Source organism: Phycodurus eques, chromosome 14, assembly GCF_024500275.1.
Source record: "Phycodurus eques isolate BA_2022a chromosome 14, UOR_Pequ_1.1, whole genome shotgun sequence".
Lineage (NCBI taxonomy): Eukaryota > Metazoa > Chordata > Actinopteri > Syngnathiformes > Syngnathidae > Phycodurus > Phycodurus eques.
Window position 1 is genome coordinate 9576265 of NC_084538.1, and position 26593 is coordinate 9602857.

The 26593-nt window shown below is 41.3% G+C and overlaps 1 protein-coding gene across 4 annotated transcripts in view; it reads right to left on the bottom strand.

Annotated features, from left to right (window-relative positions):
- LOC133413238 (latent-transforming growth factor beta-binding protein 1-like) overlaps positions 1 to 26593 on the bottom strand; it is a 115793-nt gene that overhangs the window by 30457 nt on the left and 58743 nt on the right. Inside the window, exons 9-26 of one of the 4 annotated variants that reach the window (XM_061697343.1) lie at positions 18224 to 18298; positions 15372 to 15494; positions 14474 to 14638; positions 10800 to 11105; positions 10156 to 10175; positions 9952 to 9988; positions 9456 to 9512; positions 7214 to 7339; positions 6970 to 7098; positions 6707 to 6826; positions 6493 to 6612; positions 3162 to 3281; positions 2854 to 2976; positions 2648 to 2773; positions 1315 to 1440; positions 1015 to 1140; positions 725 to 850; positions 181 to 306 (exon numbers count right to left, since the gene is read on the bottom strand). In XM_061697343.1, the coding sequence (XP_061553327.1) occupies positions 181 to 306; positions 725 to 850; positions 1015 to 1140; positions 1315 to 1440; positions 2648 to 2773; positions 2854 to 2976; positions 3162 to 3281; positions 6493 to 6612; positions 6707 to 6826; positions 6970 to 7098; positions 7214 to 7339; positions 9456 to 9512; positions 9952 to 9988; positions 10156 to 10175; positions 10800 to 11105; positions 14474 to 14638; positions 15372 to 15494; positions 18224 to 18298 (2151 nt within the window). Of the gene's footprint in view, positions 1 to 180; positions 307 to 724; positions 851 to 1014; positions 1141 to 1314; positions 1441 to 2647; positions 2774 to 2853; positions 2977 to 3161; positions 3282 to 6492; positions 6613 to 6706; positions 6827 to 6969; positions 7099 to 7213; positions 7343 to 9455; positions 9516 to 9951; positions 9989 to 10155; positions 10176 to 10799; positions 11106 to 14473; positions 14639 to 15371; positions 15495 to 18223; positions 18299 to 26593 lie in introns of all 4 variants that reach the window. The other 3 variants (XM_061697342.1, XM_061697341.1, XM_061697340.1) reach the window with 3 other exon arrangements.

Sequence of the window (26593 nt, forward strand, 5' to 3'; positions counted from 1 at the left end):
ATTCCATTGAGCTCATAAACCGTGCCACGAAACACGAAGGCATACTCTAAAGTTCCTCTGTAATCATGTTGAGGGTCTAAAGCAATCTTATTTTATAATGGCCTAGATCCGGTTAGATAATTTCTATGATGACAGCACAAACGAGACAAGATGATAAGGTAAGCATGACGGATGGTTTACCCTCACAGCCATAACCGTCCTCAGACAGCTGCAGGCCGGATCCACAGTTCCTGCAGGTATATGATCCCTGGGTGTTTGAGCACAGCTGGCCTGGGCACACGTTAGCTACCGAGCATTCATTCACATCTGGACACAAATACATGGACACCACATAACCCAGATTGCAATCTCTGTCTTAAAACAAATAACATCCTGCCTGTTTAAATCAGTTCAGTTAAAAGTCCGTGAAGTTAGGAAATGTCAACACGTGAATTCCTCTAGTTGAGTGACAGTATCTGAAGAGTATTTGACATCATGCACTATTTTGAGACTGATGTGTATTTGTTGTGAACAAGAGTTAAATAATCAGTGCTTGAGGCAATGGGGTTGATCACCCAGCTATGATGGGATGTCTGAGAGATGGGACATGTTGCATCGGTAAACCTGAACCAGATAGAACCCCAGGAAACGGTACATTGACACATAAATTCCGCTCGAGACAAACATCTGTGTGCGAGTAAACAAACATGGAATAAGCCAGCAACCAGGCAGCCACAAGTCTCACCATCACACTGCTGTCCATCCTCAGAGACTCTGTAACCGGGCTGACAGCTGACACATGTGAAGGAACCCTTTGTGTTTGTACATGTTCCCCGGGGGCATGTAGTGGGCAGTGCACACTCGTCAATGTCTGGCACGAAACAGCACAGGATATTAGACATTCACTGGAGGAAAAGAGGAATCGCCACCGCCAACAAAAACACCTAATTCACCATGACAGATCTTCTCCAGTGTTGATAAGACACATGCGAAGCTTTGGATGGATCTGTTTAACATAAGTGCTGAGTTACCAACCTTCACAGAGCTCTCCCTCATACGACACTGTGTAGCCCGTGGGGCAGTTCTCACAGGTGTAAGAGCCTTCTGAGTTTAGACAGATGCCGTTGGCACAGGTAGACAGCGACTGGCATTCGTCAATATCTGGGTGGAACACAACAACAACATTGTAGACATGTTTGGACCTCACTCGGATAAAATGTAAAAGGAATTCTCAAGTAGAAAGCTTGTTTTGTCAAGGTGCCCAGTATGTGTCAAAGAAGTCCTTTTTAGAACAAATGGTTTTCTCTGTGGAGTGGAGTTGGGGATTGAACCTACCTTCACATCTTCGTCGATCTGGAGAAACTCTGTAGCCTGCCTTACACTTGGTGCAGGTGTACGATCCGGGCGTGTTGGCACACACACCACCGAGACACCAGTCACCCTGAGAACACTCGTCCACATCTGCAGACACACGGTTTACCAGAAAAGTCACACAGTGTCTATTAGGGTGGTTCTTATTTGTAGGGAGAATTTGAAAAATGAATATTTCAATGAGGGAAGGCCTGGATATGGTGTGAATCCATGAGAAAACACTTCCTGTGAAGTTTCAGATCGATCGGACATATTTAAGAGGTGCCCCAAAGCCAATTTGGCGCAGTAGTAGAAAAAATTAACAAGCGTACATTTGTTGGGAAATTTTGTCGCTGTCCATATTGCCAGTGTTGCTGAGTAGATGTACTTAAGAGCTTTACCAAGGCCTTTCACTGGGTCCGGAGATAAAAACAAAATGTACAAAACGTCAAGATAAGTACAACAAATTACATCCAGATCTGATGTCATCTGATGTTAGATTGGAATATAAATCCATCAATCAATTTTCTATAGCGCCTGTCCACATTAGGGTCATGGGTGAGCTGGAGACTTATCCCAGCTGACCTTGGGTGAGAGGCGGGGCACTCTCTGGACTGATCACCAGTAGAGTATGAGTAAGATTCCTAATTTATGTTTTGTGAATTACACTATGGTGATAAATAATGATTTTACACTCGATATTTCATTCATAGAGTTCTAGGATGAGTGTTCCGTTTGTATTTTTGAATAGTGTATATCTAATTGGTGCCCTGCGACAGCCTGGTTACCAGTCCATGGTGTATCTTGCCCCTCAAGTCAGCTGGAATAGGCTCTGATCCACCCTCCAGCCTAATCAGGACAAGCACTATAGAAATGGATGGGAGGATATCTAATAGGATTAGATTTGACACAGATTTTTTTTTTTTTTGCAGAGCTCTCAGTGTCATGAGGCACATTAGGCCGCAACTGCGGTTTCTGTAATCCGTAGTTTTTACAAGAGCAGGTGATTGACCTACTACCCAACCCGAGCACCTAGTATTCCTAGGTGATCTCCCATCCAAGTACTAGCCAGGACCGACCCTGCTTAGCTTCTGAGATCGGACATTCTCAGGGTAGTTCCCGGGGGACACAGATTTTACCCCTTATGAACCATCACATCAACTCTCCAAGGATTACAAGTAAAATTGAACGGGAACATCATCATGAGCAATATTCACTCATCGGAGAAAAATCATTTTACATGTAACAGATGGACAAACAAACAATGTAAAACAGTCTCACGCTAAATGAAGGTAAACATTTCACGATGAAATTCTACCTTCACATCTCAGCCCATCATCAGAAGGTTCAAAGCCAGGATTACAGCTCTGGCATGTAAAGGAACCTGGTATGTTGATGCAGATTTCTTCAGGACACATTTTACCAGATATGCACTCATTAATATCTAAGTGAAAAAGAAAACAAGCATGTTTGTTGTGGCTGCTATCAGCTACGAAGAACAGCATGATGAAATATCCAGCAGACCTTCACAGTCTTTGCTATCGGAGCTGACTTGGTAACCGTGGTTACAGGTGCAACTGTAGGTACCCTCTAGATTGACACAGCGTCCGTTAAGGCAGACCCCCGGAAGCAGACACTCATTCACATCTGGAAAGAAGACAGAGTGGAAAATGGAACGGGGCTTCAAGAAATAAAAACACACACTCTGACTTTTTGTAATCTTTTTTTATAAAAGCTTCAAATTTGCTATGGAGCTTCTGCAGTAGCACGCGTGGAAACTATTTACACAGCTGTTACTTTGTCACGGATCTCTCTGGCTGCTGACGACTTACCTTGGCATACGTTGTCCAGTGCGAGTTTGTAACCTTGGAAGCAGTTGCACCTATAGGAGCCCTCGCTGTTGACACACCTTCCACGGCCGCATATGTTTTGGTTCAAGCACTCGTTCACATCTGCAGACATTGAGGGTCATTATAGGACAAAGGACGCACGTTAGTTTTTCTTACAGGTTGCAAATATGTGCCTCTGGGTTTTTGAGACAATAAAAGTTGTTTGCCAAGAAGTGAATATAAATAGCCACTGTGGTTGGTATACTGCGCTAAAAGGGAAGAAATTAGGGAAAGCATCGTGTGTAAAATAAGAATTCTGTTTAAATGGGCGCATAGTCATACTCATTAGGGCCTTTTACGATCTGGGGCAGGAGCTGTCTTTTCCACTTTATGAGTCAGAGCTGTTGATCAGCTTTTACTACTCGTGGAAAAACCTTGTCCAGGGATATTGTTTTGTAGTGGAATGTTTTGTCAAGGGTTAACAACACAATACAATGTGTGACACGATTATGTAAAAAAATGCAAAGTCACAGGAATAGATATTACATAACTCATAGAGGAAGGGTACTCGTTCGTTTGCAAAGGAGGTGGAGAAAGAACAATACAAAGAAGTGATAAAAGGAATTAAAACAGGCCTACAAAAGGAGAAAGTCGCAGACTGGGTTTTGCTTGGCGCGATGCAGTCATGCGACCTCCCCTCAGCCTGTGTGATAATCTTTGACAAGGCAATGGAGCTGTTCATTATCACAACGGCAATTAAGCTTATCCGCGACCCGGCCAATTGGGCGCAAATTGCCGTACTCCCGTCAGATGACTGAATCAAAAACTGGAAACTGCCTGTTTATACCGGACGAACGCCAGTAGGCTTGGATGTGGATTATGTTGACAAAATGTTTACCTTTAACCTCTCATCTGCTATTTATTCTTCACAGATTGCTACAGGTTAACAGAGTAGTTCATGAGGAGTTCTGTGTGGAAACATGGCAATTAGATGATGCACAAAGGCCAATGATTTTTTTTCATGAAGACATCACACTAATGAAAACAAAATAAATCAATGGCAATGTGCGCCAAAGAAACACTTCTGAAGTCAATTTCATTCAGTGTCTGAGCTTTTCACATGTATGGAATACTCAAGCCAGGGGCTCGGCTTTCCAAACAAATTAGAGGGTTGCAAGGTCATGGAGAGGGGATGTGGTAAGTCACACCAGTCAGGGTGTTATGTAACTAGGCCACGTTGGGGTTCAGCGTTAGCTTCAACGCAACACACACCATATGTGTTACGTGCATTCAAATCTAATAGACCATAGCAAGAGGACACGGTGGTTGAGTGAGAAGATTTGTTTACAAGTCAGGACCTCTTCACAGTTGGGAGTTGACCGTTTGACCCTCCTCATACATCTGCAGTGACAGCCCCGTCCGCTCACGTAGCCTGGCAGTGCTAATCAAATCCTACCGGACTCCAGTGGGCACAACAGCACAGTGATCAGAGCTCTCCAACAATAACGTGCTGTTTGTTCAAGGCTGTGGCCAAGAGAAAATATTTGGACTCTCCCAAATTGAAGTATTATAAACAATCTTTTCTTTTTCGGGGGCCACTGATATCAGAAGATCAACAAAAACAGTGAAGATGTTTAAACAATATTGTGGATATTACCGTGGCTCCTGAGCTCATATTTCATACATGAAGGCACTGAATGGACTCAGAGAGAGGACGGCCGAGTACAACCCAGCCGTCATTGGTGGTTTTTCATGTTGGCCTCAAATGTTGCATGGTGGAAATAAAACATCCACGGCGAGCTTGTTTGATGTGTAAAAACAAATGTATATTATATACATGTTAACATGAACGGTCAGCGTGCCTTTGAACAAAAAAAGCTCCAATTCAGTCAAACCAAGGCAGCTTAAATCTGGTGTTAGATCACAGACTGTCGGCAACTCATTACCGCCGGGGCTTGTTGCCGTGTCAACTCGGCTGGGTCTGGCAATTCCATTTGGGAAGAGCAGCTTTTAAATGTAACCTAATGCAAGATGATTTTCAACAGTCACAGGAAACCTGAGTGATTTCCATTGCAGCGGTCTCATGGAAAGCTTACACAACAGTAATATATATATATATATATATAAAACCTCTTTGTGTTTTTGATAGTTTTAACATAAAGATGACAACATTGTCCAAACAATTTCTGTTTCATCTGCTAAACCACTAAAAATGTTGTAATAGGCATGCATGGTGGGCCAGTGCTGTAGTTGTCATTCTTCAGGATTCCTTGTAATCATTTTTTTTGCTATGCACAAGCTTACTTATTTGTTTTCTGTTAGGTCTTTGAAATAAACTGAAAAACTGAAACAGATGTTTTCAGTGAGTACAAACGCTACTACAGGGCCTTGTTCCACCATTACTGTTTTGGTACTCACACATACTGAGACTGAGAACTTAACTTGATTGCACATGTCATGTTTTCACAGATTTTCATGGTTTACATGGAGACATCCATCTATCAATTTTCTGTACCGCTTATCCTCTTTAGGGTCGGGGTGAGCTTGAGCCCATTCCAGTTGACTTTGGGCGAGAGGAAGATACAACCTAAACTGGCCGGCAGTCAATTGCAGGGCACATATAGACAAACAAGAATTCACACTCACATTTATACCTACAGACAATTTAGTCTTCAGTTAACCTGAGAAACAAGTTTTTGGAAAGTGAGAGGAAGCCGGAGTACCTCCAGAAACCCACGCAAGCACGGGCAGAACAAGCAAACTCCACCCAGGAAGCCCAAAGCCCAGATTCAAACCCCCCAACCTCAGAAATTTAAAGCAGATGTAGTAGTCACTCAGACAGCGTTCCTACAGTACACAGAAACAGTGACGCCGTCAATACAAACTGCCATTTTAAGACACAATTCCAAATGTCTGCCTTTTGTTTTTAGTCTCCATCTGTTTTCCAGAGCCCTTGTAATCATTAGGGTTGCGGGTGAGCTGGAGCCTGTCCTATCTGACTTTGTGCGACATGTGGGCTACACGCTGGACTGTTCCTCAACTAATCACAAGGCACATATCAACAAGCAACCATTCACACCTACAGTACATTCACACATATGAACGAGTTATTGTCTTCAATTAATGTAACATGCATGGTTTTGGAATAAGCCAGAGTACATTTAAAAAAAACAACACACAAGCACAACAACACAGAGAGAACATGCAAACTCCACATCAGTTTTTAGTACTTTCAGTAAAAAAATAAAATAAAAACTAGATTAAAAAAAAAAACACTTGAGAATGTTGGTTTGCCATTTGATGATGTTGCTGATGATAGGCTGTGTTACCTTACCTACACATCTATCGCTGAGAGGCCTGAAGCCAGGGCTGCAAACCTGGCACTGAAAGGAGCCCACAGTATTGATGCAACCACCGCTAGGACAAGTGTTGGGATCTTGACACTCATCTACATCTGTACAAGTAGAAAATGACACATGAACCTTTAGCTGTTGTCAAGCACAAGGCATGTAGACAGGATGTAAAGTGACTTTTTTGTCGCGTTTCACCTTCGCATTGGCCTCTCCAGGACTTGGCAAAGCCACTGTCACATTCACAGGTAAAAGATCCTTCCGTGTTGACGCAGTGGCCATTCTGGCACTTGTTGGGCATGCTGCACTCATTAATGTCTGCAAGAAAGATGTGAAAAAAGGAAGAATGTACATAACAATCATCCTCCTCAGAGTGACTTACCAAAAGACACATCTAAAAATAGCTAAGATTGCAGCTAAAGGTGGCATTCATCCATTCCAAATGTCACACTGCTGATCACCTTGACAGAACTTCCTGTTCTTGGTGATCACCTGGCTGTAGCCGCTGAAGCAGTGACAACTGTATGAGCCATAGCTGTTCGTGCAACTGCCCTTTCCACCACATGGCTCATTCTCACACTCATTCACATCTGCAGAGGCAGAGAGAGGGGAAAGACAAGCGACATCTCACTGGCATCATGTACTGTATCTAAGTCTCATTGGTGGGCCACAAGTCTCTCATCCATTTGTCTCCCAGTTGCTTACCAATGCAGTTGGTCTGCAGAGCACTGAGTTTGAAACCTGGTTCACACTGGCAGCTGTACCCAGTCTGCACAGGAACACATTTCCCATGGCCACAAATGGAGGGGGTGGTTGTGCACATGTCCACACCTACTAAAAAGTCATAAAAGGTCTGTAATGCACTCAGTCGGTTCGCAACAAATAGACAACAAAGCTGACTTATAGTTACACAATATGGTGGACGCTGTAAAGTGAAAAAAAAAACTACATTCCTAAGACATGCTTCTCTATGGGAGCTATTTTGCTGTTTTATTGGGTGGAGGTCTTGGAAGACACAGTTAACAACACTGCATAGTGCTTTAGTGTGGACCGCTTACAAAGGCCATAATGAAACAACCTTACATTGGTGTTGGCTTGTGGTAAACTACACTAAACTGGACCTTGTTTGACCAAGAAGGAAAAACATGTTGTGTTTTTGTTTGTTTTGTTTAGGATTATGATGAATGTTGATGATTTCCTCAATATTGCCAATTCTAAAGGATCCTGGTAGCTTCTAACATAATCTAGAGGGCAGTATTATACGACATCATAAATTGAGACCCTTGGTTATCCTATCCGATATTTAGCATTTTATGCTGAACGGCTTTAATGTCATAATTCACCGATCCGATCAATGACGTCATTGATCGGCTCCGCAAAAGACATTTACTCCGCGTCGCCGCGTGCACAGTATATTTGAATCCAAAAGCTAGTTTATTTTTAGCCTTGTCGCGTGTCTTTTGACATAGTACTGTAAATATCTGACGGTATAAGAAGTTATTTAACAAAAAAAAAAAAAAAAAAAACTTGGCGGTGTGGGACAGGCAACACGTCGGAGACAGGCAACACGTAATGCCCGGATCATTCTACAAGACAAATTATATCTTTCACGATTGCACTGTCAGACTACTGCAATAAAATATTGTATTCCGCATCCCGTTTTTTACGATCATTGGGCTTTATCTTGTCAACTCAAATACGACCGGAAACACTCGTTACTGTGGCGACGGCAACAAGAGTGGAGCGAGCCGACGGTATTATAAGGACAAAATGGGTAAAAACGTGTTTGTGGTCAGGACAAGAGAGGACATTTGTTTAAGGCTTGCTTGAGGTATGTTCACGTACTTTTAATACGATACGGCTCACAAGTAGGCAATAAAATGTTGTGTAGCCTAGCAAGCTAGCAGTAGCACGAATGGTTGGACGTAAACATGCCGCCGTTCTGGCGAATCATGCTCTAAAGTTTCGGTGTGGGTGAAGCAATTTAATTAAAAATAAAGTAATTACAGTAAGTTAGCACCCATTATTTCTGTCATGTAATGTTGGTTTGACCTGACTGATTAGAATACACGATCTGACTACAGCAGTGATTTCCAACCAAGGAACATATTTTACAATTAAAAAAATCTCACGGCACACCAACAAACAAAAATGTCACAAAAAATGTAATTACTGTATTTACTTCCTGCCATCTAATAGAAGACCATTCATTTGTTCTGTCTGTCACTATGCCTCACTGGCATAAATAGAGGAACAAATATACATTATTTATTGTAAATATAATCTTTTGAGCAATTAAGTACACAAGTATATACAGTAAATGAACAGGTCATTTAAATAGACACATTCCTCCATCTTGTGATCGGATCGGTGATCGGTTATCGTTTTTTTAAACTCGCTGATCGGCCCCAAAAATCCTGATTGTGTAAAGCCTAAGAATAATAGCTTTGTGTTCAATTAAACAGACCCAGCTAGCCAAGCATCTTTGTTTGCTTGTGTGCCATGAGAATTTTCACATGTAAAATGTGTGCATTGGCTCATTCAAGGTTGGAAAACATTGGAGTAGGGGGATGAATAATCTTGGACATGGCACTTTTTTGTTAAAATGTACTGTATAAGAATAATAGAAAAAGAAAAATTTCATACACGTGTTGCATTTTTGTCATTATTTTTGTGTCATTTCCAGCTCAACAAACTTTAATTCACTTTCAGTTTAACTGTACATAAAACCTTGTTGTAATCTAGTTGCAACCCAGTACCAGCCATGAAATAATGCACCAAAAATGAATTGGACAAAAATGAGGACAGTCGTTCATTGGACGTCGTTCCTCTAGAATTGTTCCCCTTTTCAATCAAATCATTTCATCAAGGTTTTTCAGTAAATTGACACAATAGAATATGTATTAATCAATGTGGGCTGCATATGCTTTTACAATGCATGTCTTACCTGAGTCTGTGTGGGCTGTTTCCTTTGGATCAGGCTTGGCTGGTGAGTCTGGATCAACTTCTGGAAGGAAGAATAATGTTAGCAATGATGTATTTGGGGCGAGTATAAAAGGATACAACCACTAACGCTATCCCTAAATTATGCATTTCTTGTTTTACAATATTATGCTGGCTTTAGCTGTCACTCAACAGGCAGCTTGAAAAGGAAAATTATCCATACTTTTTTTCCATGTTAAAAATAGGACAATAGCAGAATTACAGCAGTCACAATTGGATTGTCATTGTTTTCACTGGCACAGGAGCAGAGCATACACAGACTGTAATTGGCAATACTGCGTTAAATGAAAACATTGTACAAAATTCATCACATTGAAATGACAATAAATCATATGGTCGTTGGTCTTTGGTTTTAAGAAATAAAGCAAATTAGAATTTTAAAGATAACAAATTAAGTAAGTATTGTATGTATGTATGATAAAAGCCATGGCAAACAATACCTGGATATTTCAATGGTGAGTCTGTCACAACAACTGGCTAGAAAACAAGGACACATTTAGACACATTTTAGTTATAGTAGCACCATATAGCAATGTTTCCTCTTTTTCCTTCACAATATGGCCGGAAATTGTTATGTGATCATAATGAACATAGGTAAACATTTCAATAGAGCATGAGAGTTGGAACAGGGAGGAAGAACTTACCGGGCTTGGAATTTCCACATCTGACAGAAGATGACAAGAAGAGGAAGTTAATCAGTATTGCATTTGTATTTACCTTACATTTACTAAACATGCAGTGGACATATGATAAAAATCTAAAGAAAAAAAACCTCAAAAGTCAAACTCAACATTGCACACGTCAAATTTAGGCACATAAAGTTATCCTCTAAGCCAGGCAGATAAAGTTGTATTTAGGAAAATGCAGTGACACGGAAAATAAATGTACAGATAATGACTATCCATTAAACATTTACAGAATTTTCTTTGTGTGTTAATCAAAATATTGTAACTACACCAAAAATTAGATAACAGGCATTGAAAACATAAATCCTGATGAATTTGAACATGTATCATCAATGAGAAATACTTTGGAGATGATGGCTGAGAGCCATGGATCCAATTGTGTTCCATGTTGCATTTATTTGGTGGGATCAAAACGGCTCGTTGATGTTTGGATTCTTGGAAAAATGTACTTTTATTGAATCATTCTGCTGCCTTGTCATGTTTATACTATAAGGGTTGTGGTAAAAGTGTTTTTATGAAGTAACTCTTAAATAACTATGTGCACATTTAGTAAATATTTATACCATTCAGAATCAACCTTACAGTCCCAAACAAGTTCTCACCTTCAGGCTGTCGAGCTGTTTCTCTGTCTGGGAAAAAGGGATGGGGGGGCTGCCGTGGAGTAACAGGGTGCCGAGGTGATTCTGGTGACTCTGGGTACTCGGGCCATTGGGGTATTTGAGGAGTCTGTGGGTACGTGGGATATTGCGGCTGGGAAGACGGCAGCTGAGGATATGTGGGGTTCTGCTCCTCCCAAGACAATCCAGTACTTTGAAGATCACCCTCCCCAAGCTGTCGCAGAGAAATCTGCACATCAGAGCGGGAGTAGGTGTATCCGTGACCAGCCGGGCAGATCTCCTTGAAATGATCTGTACGTGGGAAACACAACAGCAAAAACCATAAACCATCGTCAATACTGTACTGATACAGTATTGACATTGGTTTATAGCATGGTTAGCAATTAAGACCGGACTTGAGACCAGTCTTGATTGAATACCAGGATCAAAGTACTGTGACATACAGTAGATCAGAAAATACTGTGATGCCATTCATGACCTGTGTGGCTAAACCATGACAGATTCCCATATTGCCACATCTTGGTACTAATGTTTCACCAGTTGACGGAGTTTTTAGAAAAATTTGCATTCTATAAGGTGACCCCATCACGCATGTTAAGGTCACAGAATTAGCAATTTGATATGTTTAATTTAAATTTTCTTGTTCTTGATGCTGTCTCACATTGCCTCACTCTTGGTCTTGACTGGGTCTCAACTCTTCAAAGTCATGTGTCTTGACCGGCCTTGATTTTGACTCAGTTTCACATTGTCCAGGTCTTGATCTTGTTCTTAAATCTTCAAAGTATTGAGCTTCATTTGGTCACTACTTCTCAAAGTCTTTGTTTTGCTTTGCCTTCATCTTTTCCTTGATTCAATAACACATTGCTTGGTTCCTCCCCCTGGAAGCCGTCACCTTATCGTGGTGGAAGGGTTTGTGTGTCCCAATGATCCTAGGAGCTAAATTGTCTGGGGCTTCACGCCCCTGGTAGGGTCACCCATGGCAAACAGGTCCTAGGTTAGGGACCAGACAAAGCACGGCTCCAAAAACCCCATATAAAGAAAGAAACAAATGGATCTAGGTTTCCCTTGACCGGATGCGGGTCACCGGGGCCGCATCCGGCAGTAAGTCGGACTCTTTTCCGGTGAGGGTTGGACTCCGCCAAGGCTGCCCTTTGTCACCAATTTTGTTCATAACTTTTATGGACAAAATTTCAAGGCGCAGCCGAGGCGTAGAGGGGGTCCGGTTTGGTGGCCTCTGTATTGCATCTCTGCTTTTTGCAGATGATGTGGTTCTGTTGGCTTCATCAAGCTGTGATCTCCAACTCTCACTGGAGCAGTTCACAGCCGAGTGTGAAACGGCTGGGATTAGAATCAGCACCTCCAAATCTGAGACCATGGTCCTCAGTTGGAAAAGGGTGGCGTGCCCTCTCCAGGTCGGGGATGAGATCCTGCCCCAAGTGGAGGAGTTCAAGTATCTTGGGGTCTTGTTCAAGAGTGAGGAAAGAATGGAACAGGAGATCGACAGGCGGATCGGTGAAGCGTCTGGAGTGATGCGGACTTTGTATCGGTCCGTTGTGGGAAAGAAGGAGCTAAGCCGAAAGGCAAAGCTCTCAATTTACCGTTCGATCTATGCTCGTACCCTCACCTTTGGTCACGAGCTGTGGGTCGTGACCGAAAGAACAAGATCCCATATACAAGCGGCCGAAATGAGTTTCCTCCGCAGGGTGTCCGGGCTCTCCCCTTAGAGATAGGGTTAGAAGCTCGGTCATCCGGGAGGATCTCAGAGTAGAGCCGCTGCTCCTCCACATCGAGAGGAGCCAGATGAGGTGGCTGGGCCATCTGATTCGGATGCCTCCCGGACGCCTCCCTGGTGAGGTGAGGACTGCGTCTTTCGGCTGGCCTGGGAACGCCTCGGGATCCCCCCGGAAGAGCTGGATGAAGTGGCTGGGGAGAGGGAAGTCTGGGCGTCCCTGCTAAAGCTACTGCCCCCGCGACCCGACCTCGGATAAGCGGTAGAAAATGGCTTGACTTGATCTCAACTCCTCTGTCTTAAGGCCTTCTTACATTGCACTCTCTCAGTCTGAAAGGCCCCCACGTCAAAGTGCAACGACGACGGCAACAGGGGTGCGGCATGAGAATATCCAACACTAATTTCACGGCAGCAACTCGGAGTTTGAACTTTTGAGTTCCAGGAAGAGCACTTCAAGGTGTATTTCAGGCTGAGCAGGGAGTTTGAAAGCCTCGCGCAGATACATCGCGTTATATTATTTTTCTATTGGCCTAAAATTCAAGATAGTGGGACACAGCAATTACACAGCAACTGCTGCCTCAGCACACACATAATGAATGGGAAAGTTGAAGGCGTCAGACACCTTTGCCAAGTGCAGTGTGAAAGAGCCTTTAGTTTTGACTTAGTCTCAGTTTTTGTGGTCCAGACTACCACGCTAGTTCAGTACTCTACAGTACTCTTCTCAGGCTCCAAACACTACCACAATGGAGGGTATAATTGTTACTCATATTTCATCTCCAAAGGCCATCTGTGCAACTGTGTTAATACGAGGTTTTCCATGGGTAGTGTCTATTATTATTAATGGTAGACAAAGGAGTCACTCGGGGCTACCAACAAAGGGTTTTGGAAAGATATTGGCATATTTGTACAGCCAAATAGCCTAGAGGATCATGTAGTACTCACTGACCTCTTACTGCTAATTGCTAGCTAGACGGACAGTAGGAGCCCAGGAAACCTCAGAGATGGTGAATCCATTACAAGCGAGAAGCACAGTGTCCCCTATTTGACCTAAGAGCAGCAACTCTATACCAAAAGGATCTGGAAAAACAATGTATGAAATGACAGCTAAATATGGTGGAAGTAAAGGAGGGAAATTTGGATGTTATAGGCAACCAAGTAAGGAAAGTCTGGATGAAAATTGGGCTCGATATGATCTGCAGCAACATCATAGGAGCTGGTTTGAAAGTTGAAATAAAAGGTGGCAGGATCCTGTTACATGGTCACAAGCAATAGAACTGAATGCTTTGTTCAGAACATGACTCTAACACTGTGTTAAGCCATACAAAAGCCAGGATCTAAGGGAACAAAGGCTATGCGTCAGTCCTGGTCAAAGCAGCACCTTGGAGGTCTATGATATTTGATCTATGACGATCCTTATAAATAACTGGCCAGTCCATAAAATGATCCCGTTTCCCCTCTCGAACTTTGAATATCAGATTTGTATGAAAAAAAGGTTGACAGTTTCCTATGTTTCTTTTGGCCAAGCTATTTAGTTCTGTTTCTGAGCTTCGCCTGTCTGTTAGTGGGATTTTTCTCAGTGGACATTAGCGATAACCCAAAAACTGACTCCCACTCTTGTGCAGCCTCCAAAATATGACAACTGTTATGCGTTTGGTCTTTTTCCACTTCAAACACATTTTGGTCATTCTGAACTCATTTGCACAGCTGGCAGACAAGAGGGTGCTGACTACTGACTCACTGACTCAATTCATTTTTCTTTGAGATGTCTTTCAAAAATACTGACAACCTTTGCATGTGATTACCTGTAGCATTTCATATCTACAAACAACAGAAATTGAGCTAATATGTGTTCTGAAAGTAAAACTTGAAATGGAATGATATGTTTGCAGATTGAGGACATTGACCTACAGCAGTATTTCTACAGACATACCAGATCCGGGCAAAGGGCAGCGATCACACCCATCTCCCCAGGCTTTGCCCACGCGGCTGCAGCAGCAGATCTGCTTGGTGATGTGCTGAGAAAGTGGCAGTGAGCACGTGCCTGCTGACACCGATCTGTAGCAAAATGCCTTCTGGTCTGAAACTGCCTTGTCAGCTGGGGAGAAAGCACACCAATCACATTAAACAATGTAACACACGACTTTAGATCGCTTATCACTCGGAAAAGTACGCTGAGGAATCCTCTCACTAAATTGTTTTTCAAAAAACAAACTGAGGGCTATAACCCTTGGTAATACAGCATAGCAATCCTTAGACATGATGCAAATATAACCTTAGAGATCTGAGCAGTATTAGTATTGACCATTACATTTCCAAGGACATCCACTTCCATGCCTTTCTGTGACTCTTCCAGTCTCCTATATTTCTTTTGCAACATGCTGATGATACACTCTCATGGCCGTTAAATATCAATTCTAATTGAACCAGGAAATGTATTGGTTGATTCATGTATCAAACACCTGGAAAATCAAGTTAACTGCACCTGTAAAGGTTGTAGTGCATCTGAGGTTCATCCTGATGTTTCACCCGAAAGCCGAATATACCTAACCTTTTGTGAGTTGTGTATTTGACTCGCCTCAGATGCTGCATATCCTAAAATGTGTCTAAATGCTTGACTGTCTTATATAGATTCTGTATTTTTTATGAATGCTCCATGGAAATTCTCACACTCTCACACTAAACCTAAAACAAAAAAAAAGGTCTCTCTCTCCAACAAGCAGGCCAAAGTTCAAAATTTTTTGGAGTGGGATTTGACTTTCTTACTTACTTAAGTCTTACAGGCTAAGCTACTGTCTCCCCCAGATTTAAAGCGTACACACAATACTTACAGACGCAGTGGCTTCTGGCAGGGTCCAACATGAAACCAGGTTTACATGTGCACCTGTAGCTTCCTTTGGTGTTGAGACACTCTGCATTCTTGCAGATTTCGGGCAGGAGGCACTCATTGATATCTGTGAAATATGCATTACGTCAGCCATGAAGCTTTGTTTTACCCTGACAAGTAGTGTTTGAACTGCAAATGATCTCCTCGAAAAGAAATACCAATATCACATTTCTTTTACATTGAGTATGTAAAGCTGTCATGCTGTAAGACCAACAGTGATGTAATTTTTAGGAATCATTTACACATTGACAGATGACAAAATATTGGAATGGATCGTATATTTTAAAAAATGCCAGCTGCTTGGAGGTGATGATGAATGGAATGCTTTTAGTTACCCAACTGTATGAAATACAGGAGGAGTGATGACATGAAGAAAACACATGCACAGAGGAAGTGACCATGATATTGCTTCAACATTTATTCATTTTGAAACCAGGACAGTCAGGCAGATGAGGATTAATGACTTTACATCATCACCTTCTATCCTTTACACATCCCAGCATATTCAGCGGAGGTCAGAGTCTGTAATGGGGGAATTCAGCGAGCAGTGGACTTTGTAGCGCCAAAAGCAATAAAACAAGCTATGCCAGCCAGGAGCCAGACACTTTTTTTCCCCAATTTTAGCCATTGCAGTCCCACTGGGGACCAGGGTTTGTTGTTCTGTATGTAAAAGAACCGGAACATCATGAGGTCTTTTCCCAACTCGAACATGAGAGCCTTCCACCCCACATTTTCAAAATCCCAATTAAACTGAGATTGTAAAAAAATTAAGGGCACGCCTCTGTGTTGCTTGCATTCTTTAGTGTAAAATCAGTACTGTTGTGACATGCTTCACTCATTCCCTTCATATCAGTAATGCAATTATTGTGAAATACAATGTAATATTTTATATGTCATTTTATAAAATATTCTGTACACAAGGATGACTGTGGGGGCCTTTGGTTTAGTTTAAGCAGTATGTTTGCTGGTCAGAGTTCAGGTCAGCATTGGGCTCAGCCTTCATCACATGGGGTCTCTAATCCGTGGTTTGGTTGAGTCCAAGATTAGTGCTATTGTTACAGTCTACTGCTGGGTTGACTGGGATTGATGCTGACTTTCAATGACATCCTGCCATGACTAGCACTAATCTCAACATCACTTTTGACTTATGCGTGGTTGCTCACACCAGCATTTCGCAGTAAGAACACAGATGCAACACCAAATGTAATTAATCAGGTATTTGTGAAAGGTTTTGACTTTCTGATGGTGTCGTCTAACCTTACTGGAGCACTTCTAACCCTTGTCATAAACAATATTCACCTGTAGTATTACTTAGGACCACTGTAAAGGAAATTGGCTATTAAGTGTTTTAGCCTAAGGGCAAGATTATACAATTACTTTGGTGGTCTAAAACGAGACATACATTATGGGGGCAAAAGTGCATCATTCGAGACAGCGCAAACAGGGAAGGCGAATTTTTAGTACACCGTTAAAGCCGTCTTCTAAGACTGTTTTTGACTTTAAAATAAGGAATGTTTGCATTGTTTACCATTTAAATGATTAGTATTTACAAACACTTAATCGTTACCAGTTTACCACCAACAATACATCTCAATAGCCCAATTAGTAAGGCTCAATTAGTAAAAGAACAGGAAACAACTACAAGTGTCAATGTTTAGAGCAGCACTTAGTTTTAGCATGTGTTACATGATATATGATCCAACGAAAGTGCAGTCAACAGCAGTGGGATGGAGTGGAAGTGCTAGGGTGGCATGCTAGGCATCATTCCAAAAACAAGGACAATATTTTGTTTTAAAAAAAAAATAAAAAAAAAAATCTGTTTTTCCTCTTTGGCCCTTTCAGCAAAGCATCTGGGGAATGAAGCACCAGCTGAAAGGGACATTAGGCTTTCCAAAAAATACCATGGGGGACTGGCAGCCTGGCTGGTTTTGGAATTAAATAAATAAGCAGCTGCAATCGAGGAACATCTTGAAACGATCGCATAAGAAAAGCACGAATGTATTAAAGATACATTATTTTAGCTGGTTGGCATTCCACTGAAAGACAACTGTGCCCTTGTCTATAGTAATGTTTTTTAAAAATGTCTCTCAATCAAACCCTTGGAGCTGTGGCCAATCAAGCAGCTCAGAAATCAGACTGGACAACGAGCACCTGCTAAAAGAGAATCCAAACAACCTCTTTCTCCCAAGCAGTTTTATTCAGATTAGGACAACATGGTTCTTTTTTTTTTAATTATCAAGTCAAATTGCTCCAAGTACAAGATTTAGCTTAAATGTTTTCTTGCATCTTTCAGTAAAGGTGCAATCTTCTTTTGTGTTGGACCTTGGACTTTCCACTGCAATTTAAATGGTCAGAATGCTGTGATGTCCACATATTCGACACTGTGTGTGGCTCCTTCAGCATGACCTGCCAGACAGTTGACAGCCAGCCCCCTCTGGGATGTTGTGATGAAGCGAAATATGCTGTTTTCTTTTCCAGGAATGACTTGATGATGTTTTTTTTTTTTAACAGACGGATGGACAAGCGAGCAAGTCACATCACATCTCCTCTACTACTGGTGTGGGCCAGACTAGCACATTATTCTTCTACATACTTAAAGATACCTAGTCAACCCAATCAAAGCCTGATGGAGAAAGGCTAATTGTGGTCTTGACCTGTGCGCCATAGGGGCCGTACACTCAGCAAGGAACACTTCATTGAAGTCCTCAGGGGTCCGTGTATGTAGAAAACATATGGATTTTGTATCCCATACAGAACAGACTGTGACTGTTCTACACAAAAAAACTTGATGCTTACCTTGACAGTGCGTCACATTCATTCTTTTATATCCGACAGGACATTCCACTTGTCCATTTGCAATCACTGCATATGCTGTGGAGAGAATAGAGACGGCAATGTTTTGTGGTTGCAAAAACACTCTCGAACACAAAGTATTGCATTCATCACTGAGGTAGACAGGGAGCACATGTTAGGAGAGGAACATATAACTTACAGATGTGAGCATCAGAAACATGAGGAGACCCTACAGCTGGGCCCCATGGGACCCCAAGAGGGAATGTATGTTAATGATTCCCCATTAACCTTTTTTCTTTCTTTTTTTTAAATATAAGACAGCACTGCCATCCAAAAGGATGTCGCAATAACACTCGATGTCATGTAAAACCATATGACCTATAATTCTCAGCAATCCTGTGGGATGGTGAAGAATGTGGTCATTTGTAAATGTATTGAAGAAGCCCTGAGACAACCTTGAGACAACCTGACCTTTAGCACTAACTGACGTGCAAGTGCGCTTCAAAGAAAGACACACTAACATTGCTGATAAATAAATGGCAAAGAGTGTTTAGGACTGTGTTGCGAAAAAGTAAAACTTAACAGCATTTGTTTCAGGTGTGTGCATTTGACAGTCACGAGAGCGCTGCTGTAAATGAGTCAGCGCTTCGGTTTATGCCCCAGTGTGACCATATTGTCGGTGACAGACGTCTGAAAAACATCAGGTCATTAGTCACTCGGCACCAGGTTCCGCCACAGGATGCTCCATTAAATGTACAGGCAGGTCAATGTGGTAAATCATGTGGCAAAAGTCACACTGTATGTGTACGCAAGCATGTGTGTGTTTGTGTGTCTGTGTGTGAGCATGGATGTCCAACACATTAACGCAATTTCTGCTCATAGTTTGACTTTATTCTCATAATATACAACTTTTGACTAATACTTACTTGATTAGTGATATTATTTTAGACTGTATTGTCATGCAACATGAGTCATGAAACAGCAAGGTTCATCCAAAGTAATCGTTATGTAATTTTGTTCTTCTTGTCATCGTAGAATCCAAGCTCGGCAGTCAAATTTGTGAATCAAGAAAATGGAAAAGGCACATCATTCTTGAAAGTAAAATAGCAAATGTTTATTTCACTTGAGTACAAAGGACTAGTTGGGGAATAAGGAAAATAAAAAATAAAAATGACAATAAAGTCTAAAATAATATCACTAATCAAGTAAGTATTAGTCAAAAGTTGTATTGTATTAGAATAAAGTCAAACTATGAGGAGAAAAAAGTTGTTATATGAAAAGAAAAAGTTTGCAATATTAGGAGAAAGAAATGCATGAATAAAGTTGTATTTTATTTTATTTTTTAGAAACAATTCATCATATTCCAAGAATAAAGTTGTATATTTTTGGAGGAAAACAGTAACATTACAAGAATCCTTTTTTTTTTAGAAAAAAAGTCAGAATATTCCAAGGATATAATTGTATTTTTTTCATTAAAAAGTCAATATAATAATTAAGTTGTATTTTTCTCCCCCAAAAAGTCGGAATATTACAAGAATAAAGTTGTATTTTTTTTTTTTATTAGAAAGTCCGAATATTACAAGAAAAGGTTTTAATACTGTATTAGAAGGATGAATTTGTATTTTTCTCAAAGAATGATGATTGAACAAACCAAAACAACCAAAGTGATTTCAGTGCATGTATCTCAGTAACAGATACAAACGTTTATACAATCACATTAATATGTTCAGGATGATGGGATATATTTGTAAAAGATGAAACATTTTTTTTTTTAGTCTCGCAACGTGTGTCAGAAAGGTTCCAGGACCGGTGTCAGAAAAGCTATATTTCAAACTAGTTTTCTCTATCAATGGGAGTATAACTGTGACCTCAGCTCTCTGCAGCAATTGCAAATTTTTCCACTGCTCTTATGTACAGATACTCTGTGTCAGGTCGTCATGCAATGAGCAGACTAAGTGATGATGAGACCAATGACACCAGTCTTTCTAGTCTTCACCAGTGATGAGTTTGAGCACGAACTGAAGACCAAACGCCAGAGCGTTCAGTGGAAAAGTCCGTCGCCAAGGCCAAAAAAAGCAAGACCATCGAAGTCTGAAGTCAAAGTCATGTTGATCGCATTCTTTGATGAAGAATGCGGCCAGAAGATTAACCATCACAACTATAAAAAGATCCTGTTTTGTCTTGAAACTCTACTACGCAAAGCAAAAGCCATTTATCAACAACACCCAGAAACGCTGCCGGCTTCTCTGGGCCCGAGCTCATCTAAGATGGACTGACGCAAAGTGGAAAAGTGTTCAGTGGTCCGACGAGTCCACATTTCAAATTGCTTTTGGAAATTGTGGACGCCGTGTCCTCCGGGCCAAAGAGGAAAATAACCATCCGGACTGTTATGGACGCAAAGTTCAAAACCCAGCATCTGTGATGGTATGGGGCTGTGTTACTGCCAACGGAATGGGTAACTTACACATCTGTGAAGGCACCATTAATGCTGAAAGGTACATACAGGTTTTGGAGAAACATACGCTGCACATCCAAGCAACGTCTTTTTCATGGACGGCCCTGGTTATTTCAGCAAGACAATGTCAAACCACATTCTGCACGTGTTACAACAGCATGGCTTCGTAGTAAAAGAGTACGGGTGCTAGACTGGCCTGCCTGCAGTCCAGACCTGTCTCCCATTGAAAATGTGTGGTGCATTATAAAGCGTAAAATATGACAACGGACACCCCGGACTGTTGAACAGCTGAAGCTGTACATCAAGCAAGAATGGGAAAGAATTCCACCTACAAAGCTTCAACAATTAGTGTCCTCAGTTCCCAAACAATATTGAATGTTGTTAAAAGAAAAGGTGATGTAGCACGGTGATAAACATGACCCTGTCCCAGCTTTTTTGGAACTTGTTGCAGCCATAAAATTCTAAGTTAATGATTATTTGTTAAAAATAAGACATTTTATCAGTTTGAACATTACATATCTTGTCTTCGTAGTCTATTCAATTAAATATAGGATGAACATGATTTGCAAATGATTGTATTCTGTTTTTATTTATGTTTAACAGAACGTCCCAACTTCATTGGAATTGGGGTTGTACAATGACATATAATTGAAAATACATATACTCAGCACATAGTGAATGCTCTATCCAAAAAATAATGCAGGCTCCAGCATCTGCAGACCAGATGTTTCATCTGTGCGGTGTTTAACAGCTCTGGAATGATGTGACTTCTTCGTGGATTGTGACTGTGGACAAACACGACCAGACGCGACCCTCTGATGTTGGATAGTGCAGGCTCCGGCATCTACGATCTGCCTCCTTCTGCCATCACACATTAAAAGTGATGGCCCACACTCCATTGTTATGTATTTGTTAATTTGTTTCAAACAGGGGTGACAAATTAGTCGCTGTTAACAATCAGGCCCTGATGATTCAAAGTTCCACAGTCTGCGACAGAACACAACAATGCCATTCAATCCAAATCCACAATGACTCAATGATGGATTGGGCAAGAACCCTAGGGCCCCTTTAATCTTAATTATTCATTTTACCAAAACATTTAGTTGCGGCCACCTTTGAAGGAACAGTTTACGGAAGGCCCTTCTCTGGATTGCCCAGAACCCTGACTTAAACCCCATCAACCACATTTAAAAGAGATGTTAACAGAGAATGTAAAACAGGCTCTCTGGCCAGTGACCTCTGAACTCTGGATTAGAATTCCCACAAACACAAGCCCTTTTCAGATTGCGGAAGAATTAGTGTATCACAGACCTAACAGTATAGCCAGGATTGATCAAGATGAGCCTTTGTGTGTGCACGTTCCTACACACTCAGAATTAGATGTGTGGTGGCTTCAGCACCAATGCCGGGTGTGATCTATACAATACTTTTTCTGGAGGACTGTGAATTAGTGAGCATTAACAACGATGAAGCAACAAAATTCAGAGAAGAAAGATATTACCATATTCATTGCCTTATTTAAGACAACTGTTTCATGTTATTGGCTGGAAGAATAATTTGTGGCGAATGTATTGTATTGTGCTAGCCTACAAACCACCAGCTTTTGGTGTTCAAATTAAGGCTGTAAAACAAAATCGGCTAACTCAGCTAAGTCAACCACAAATATTGGTCCACGCAAAAATTCCTCCCTCGAGGCAATAAAAAAACCATTAATAAAAGCATATTTGCGACACCCAGAAACAATCTGCGCTGCCTGGAACCATTAGGCCACTGTCCATGTTTACCACACGGACATTTGTTGCAGACAGACGGATTGTTGGGCACGTGAAAAACATCCCCAAAAATGACAAAGGAGCAACTGTAAGTGATTTTTTAAGACACTATTAGATATATAATGGACATATAACATTATGTATGAATGAGCTGAATGGTAGTTAGTGTTTTTTCTTAACTAAGTAATCGCTTGTGTGCTAATGCTAATTGCGAATGCTAACTGTTAGACAAAGGCTAATTTTGTTGTCTCAAATTCTGTACAGTTCAGACCATACACTCAGTACCAACATATTCAGTTTAAGGATAGAAGTCCAGCCCTCATAAATGAGAATAACATGCATGTTAGTCATAAAAATACAAAAAATAAAATTGCATTTTTTTTGTGTGTGTGTGGAGGAGGAGTGGGGGGGGGGGGTGATTACTCGAGTACTTGAGGAAATATCTATAGGATAATCGATTCTAAAAAGATTCAATGGTGACAGCCCTAGTTTAAATATTGTCCGTCTAATCTGAAAAAAACACACATTCTGGTAAGGTGTATTTTTTCCCAACAGATTTTTTTTTGTTAGTCAGTTCACAATGTTAACAAATCTATGGGAACACGTTTTCACAGCATAAGCCAACTAGGTTTTTTTCTTCTCAGTATGAGCACTATGCAAATTAATAAAAGAGGGAAACAACAGACAGTATTTTTTTGTTTTTACTTTTATTCTTAAGTAAATTCAGAGCCTATACTTTTTTTTTTTTTACTTAAGTAAAAAGCTTGATCAGTATTCACGATTCACTATTCCCATTTACACAGCCGCCCCACCTCAATTTACACCTCTGATACTACATCAATCCATTTCAACAATTCTTACAGCAATTCTTTCCAGAAGACTGGAAGCTGTTGAGGGTGGAGTGCCAATTTTTTTAGTTCCTGTAATTGTTGAGGTGCCCCGATGATTTATTCCATATTGTGTATGTCCAGTCATTACAACACCCAAATCAGTATTGAATCTGTGCCATTTTCCCAGGAGTGTCTGGAATGTGCCACATGGAATCTTTCTGGGAATGAGAAAAGTGTTTTGGTCCTGCTGTGACCCAGTGGACCAAGCAGGTTTGGCGTACCTGAGGGTTTGATAGAGCAGAAGTGGGTCAGTATGAAGGGGGCATGGAGAAAAGAGGGGGACTGTGTCAGAGTGACGCCCGCACTCCTGTCTGCCCACCTCATCATGTTCCTCCACACCAGCCTAATCCGCCTGCAAAGTTTCTGAGTAATGAGCTGTTGTGGCAGGGTGCTGGGCATGCCCTCCCACAGAGACCGGATCAGGGAAATTCTGGCTTGAGTGACAGCAGGGCGCACATGCCAAGGGAAACCCAGTGGGAGAGGTCTGTCTCAATAAAGCTTATTAACAGAAAGGAGAACATCTCTTCCAGGAACAACGTTGACAAGTATCTGAAATGGTCATGAACATGAACCTATGGGTGTTCTGCATCAGGAAATGTTTGGTTCAGTTCAGTGAGTTTATCATGGCATTTTTATTGCTCCAAAAGGGCAACTGCTCTCGAAAGCCCTAAAAATGCAGGTAATGAACATCTGAAACCAGTACCTAACATGGCTCTCCTAATGCTGTAGACATCTTGTAGTGTAGTACTGTACGTTATTGTTTAGTTTTGGAAATTTGAGTGTAATGTTGCAAAAATAAGGCCAAGTTGTTTGTGTTGTAGCACACAAATCTAAGGGCTACCTTGTTTTTGAATCATTTAATGATGCATGCTTTCTCATGCGGGCTCCTACGATCATTTGAGTAGAAAATGTCTGCGTAGAGTTTCACAGGCAGCGACTTGCAAGAGTAAGCTCAAGCTGTGCATCATTAGTGTCGCCCTTGGTTACAATGAGGTTAGACGCAGACTGGTCTGTATCCACTGAATGTACACAGAAACACTTCCAATTGTTGTCCATCCATTTAGCCCTGATTAACAAAAGATTTTGTCACCCCGAACTAATTTTGCCTGTCTCCATTCAATTGTGTCGTGAATGCCACTGGCAACTGGTGAATAATATTTGGTTGAATTCCCTGACTTGTGTGGTGTAATTCAAATCCCTTGAAGGTTCCTGATTGGTGGTTCAGTCCTAATCTGATTTAAATCAGTTTTTTGGATCAAGGATGACCCTACTGAGGGTATTCAAATGAGAGGGCGGTTTATGCAAAATACAAGTAAACACTGTAGGCAGAAAGACTGATAAAGGAGACGGATTTTATGCTCAGATTGTTACTTCAGATGTATTAAAATCTCCCTTTAATTCAGTCTTTCTGCAAGACCACCCTGACTAGAGTTTGTTTTCATAGGTGATTCAATGATATAGTCAGTCACTTGGACGACTCAGAGCCTTTCACCAACATCCGTGGGGATCGGTTTCGAGAGAAGTCAAAATTTTGCATCGGGCTTCTCCCCTTGCCCCACAAAGTATAGATGCCATCTACGGGATGGGAAATGGAGACGCTCTAACCATCTATTCCACCGGAGGCCTCTTGATAGGAAAACAAACGTCATTTCGGCTAAGACCTCCCCAGCACCCTTTTCCAGTAATTCACTTTATGACATGCTGCCATGGAACAAACTGGTGGCACACAAAAGAAACTTGGGGCACACACCACACTAATCAATGAAGGGTTTAAGTCTTTTGACTCTGTGAGATGCCAAAGCCATCTCCTCTTGGCCTTGGAGTCAACGTTTGATTGGAGCGAACAGCTCGAAGGGAAGTTGTTTGCTTTTAAAGGCAAATGTCTCCTTGGCACACGTCAGCTTTGTCATTCAGTTCTGTATAACAGGCCCTGAATATAAAATGTCCCTGCTTCCCTTGCGGGCTAATCATAAACTACAAAACTGATCAGTTTGGATTCATGATATTAATACCAAAATCCTTCAGTTGATACAGACACAAATGCCACATGGTTTGCTTTGCATCAAGTTTAGTTACATATGTGCCACATTTTACCACCAGAGATAAGCCAAAGGACAAATTTTCCAAAAATAACTACTGCTGTCGTTGTTGTCATATAATATCTTTATTGAAAAGTATGTTCCAAGTAGCGGCACGGTGGCAGACTGGTAAGAGCGTCAGTCTCACAGTTCTGAGGACCCGGGTTCAATAGCTGTTGAATACGGAATGAAAAGCAGGGTTGCCAAGAGTCATGCTCACTCTCTACACACAAAGACAGAGCAAAAGTTTGCCGGGGGAACCTGATATGAATTTATTAAACAACATTCCTATTTAACCCCTATCATTGCTACACAATCTTGGCTCTGAGCTTTTAAAGGGTTCATTTTCTCTCAGTAACTAACTTTCTCTCAATTCACTTGCTTCATATTCACCCTTTGCCTGAACATTCTCATTTTAGCTTTTCGTGTTTCCTGACATCAAAATTCATAACTAACAAATTCAGCGGTCCAATGAAAACTTTTCTCCAATCCACCTCTTCTACCGGTCCAGAGGGAAGGCGTTGATTGTCTGGTTAACAAGGACGTCACTATAAGCATGCAATCCTAAATATGAAACTCTTAAGGGCTCCTACGGTGCATTGGTATGCACCCACACTACCATTCAGCCTACACAGTATTATTGGGAGAAACGGCTTGCAAATGTGTGGTATTGCATTTCAAAGAAAATGTTGTTATTATACCCATTACAACCGCCCGTGAAAATGAATTTTAACCTTATGGTAATAAGACGACGTCTTTTCACCAGAGATGGCCACTTTTTGGGAACAATTGAAGTGCTGATTACAGAATTCTGCTAACCCAGTCCTCACATATTGTTCCGCTTCGCCATGACCTGGGTTTCTGTTTAAGTCCTGTCCTCCTGCATGGTGTAACTGTACTGTCGTTAGCTGGCTTTTCACCTTTCACAATCATTGGCCATACATGTCAATTATTAGAGCAGCACAACTGATTGGCTGTGACGTCGCTGTTCTTCTAGAACTAATCTTTTTTTTTAAACAGGTAAATTCACGACTAATAGGTACATGTTAATGAGTACAAAATCATTTTCATTAGTCGTTTAGAATTGTTGTTTTGTTAAAATCTACCAGTGCATTAAATTTAATGTCATACTTCAGAATTCCCCACTTGTTTTGGTGAAAGTAACTCAGAAGTGATGT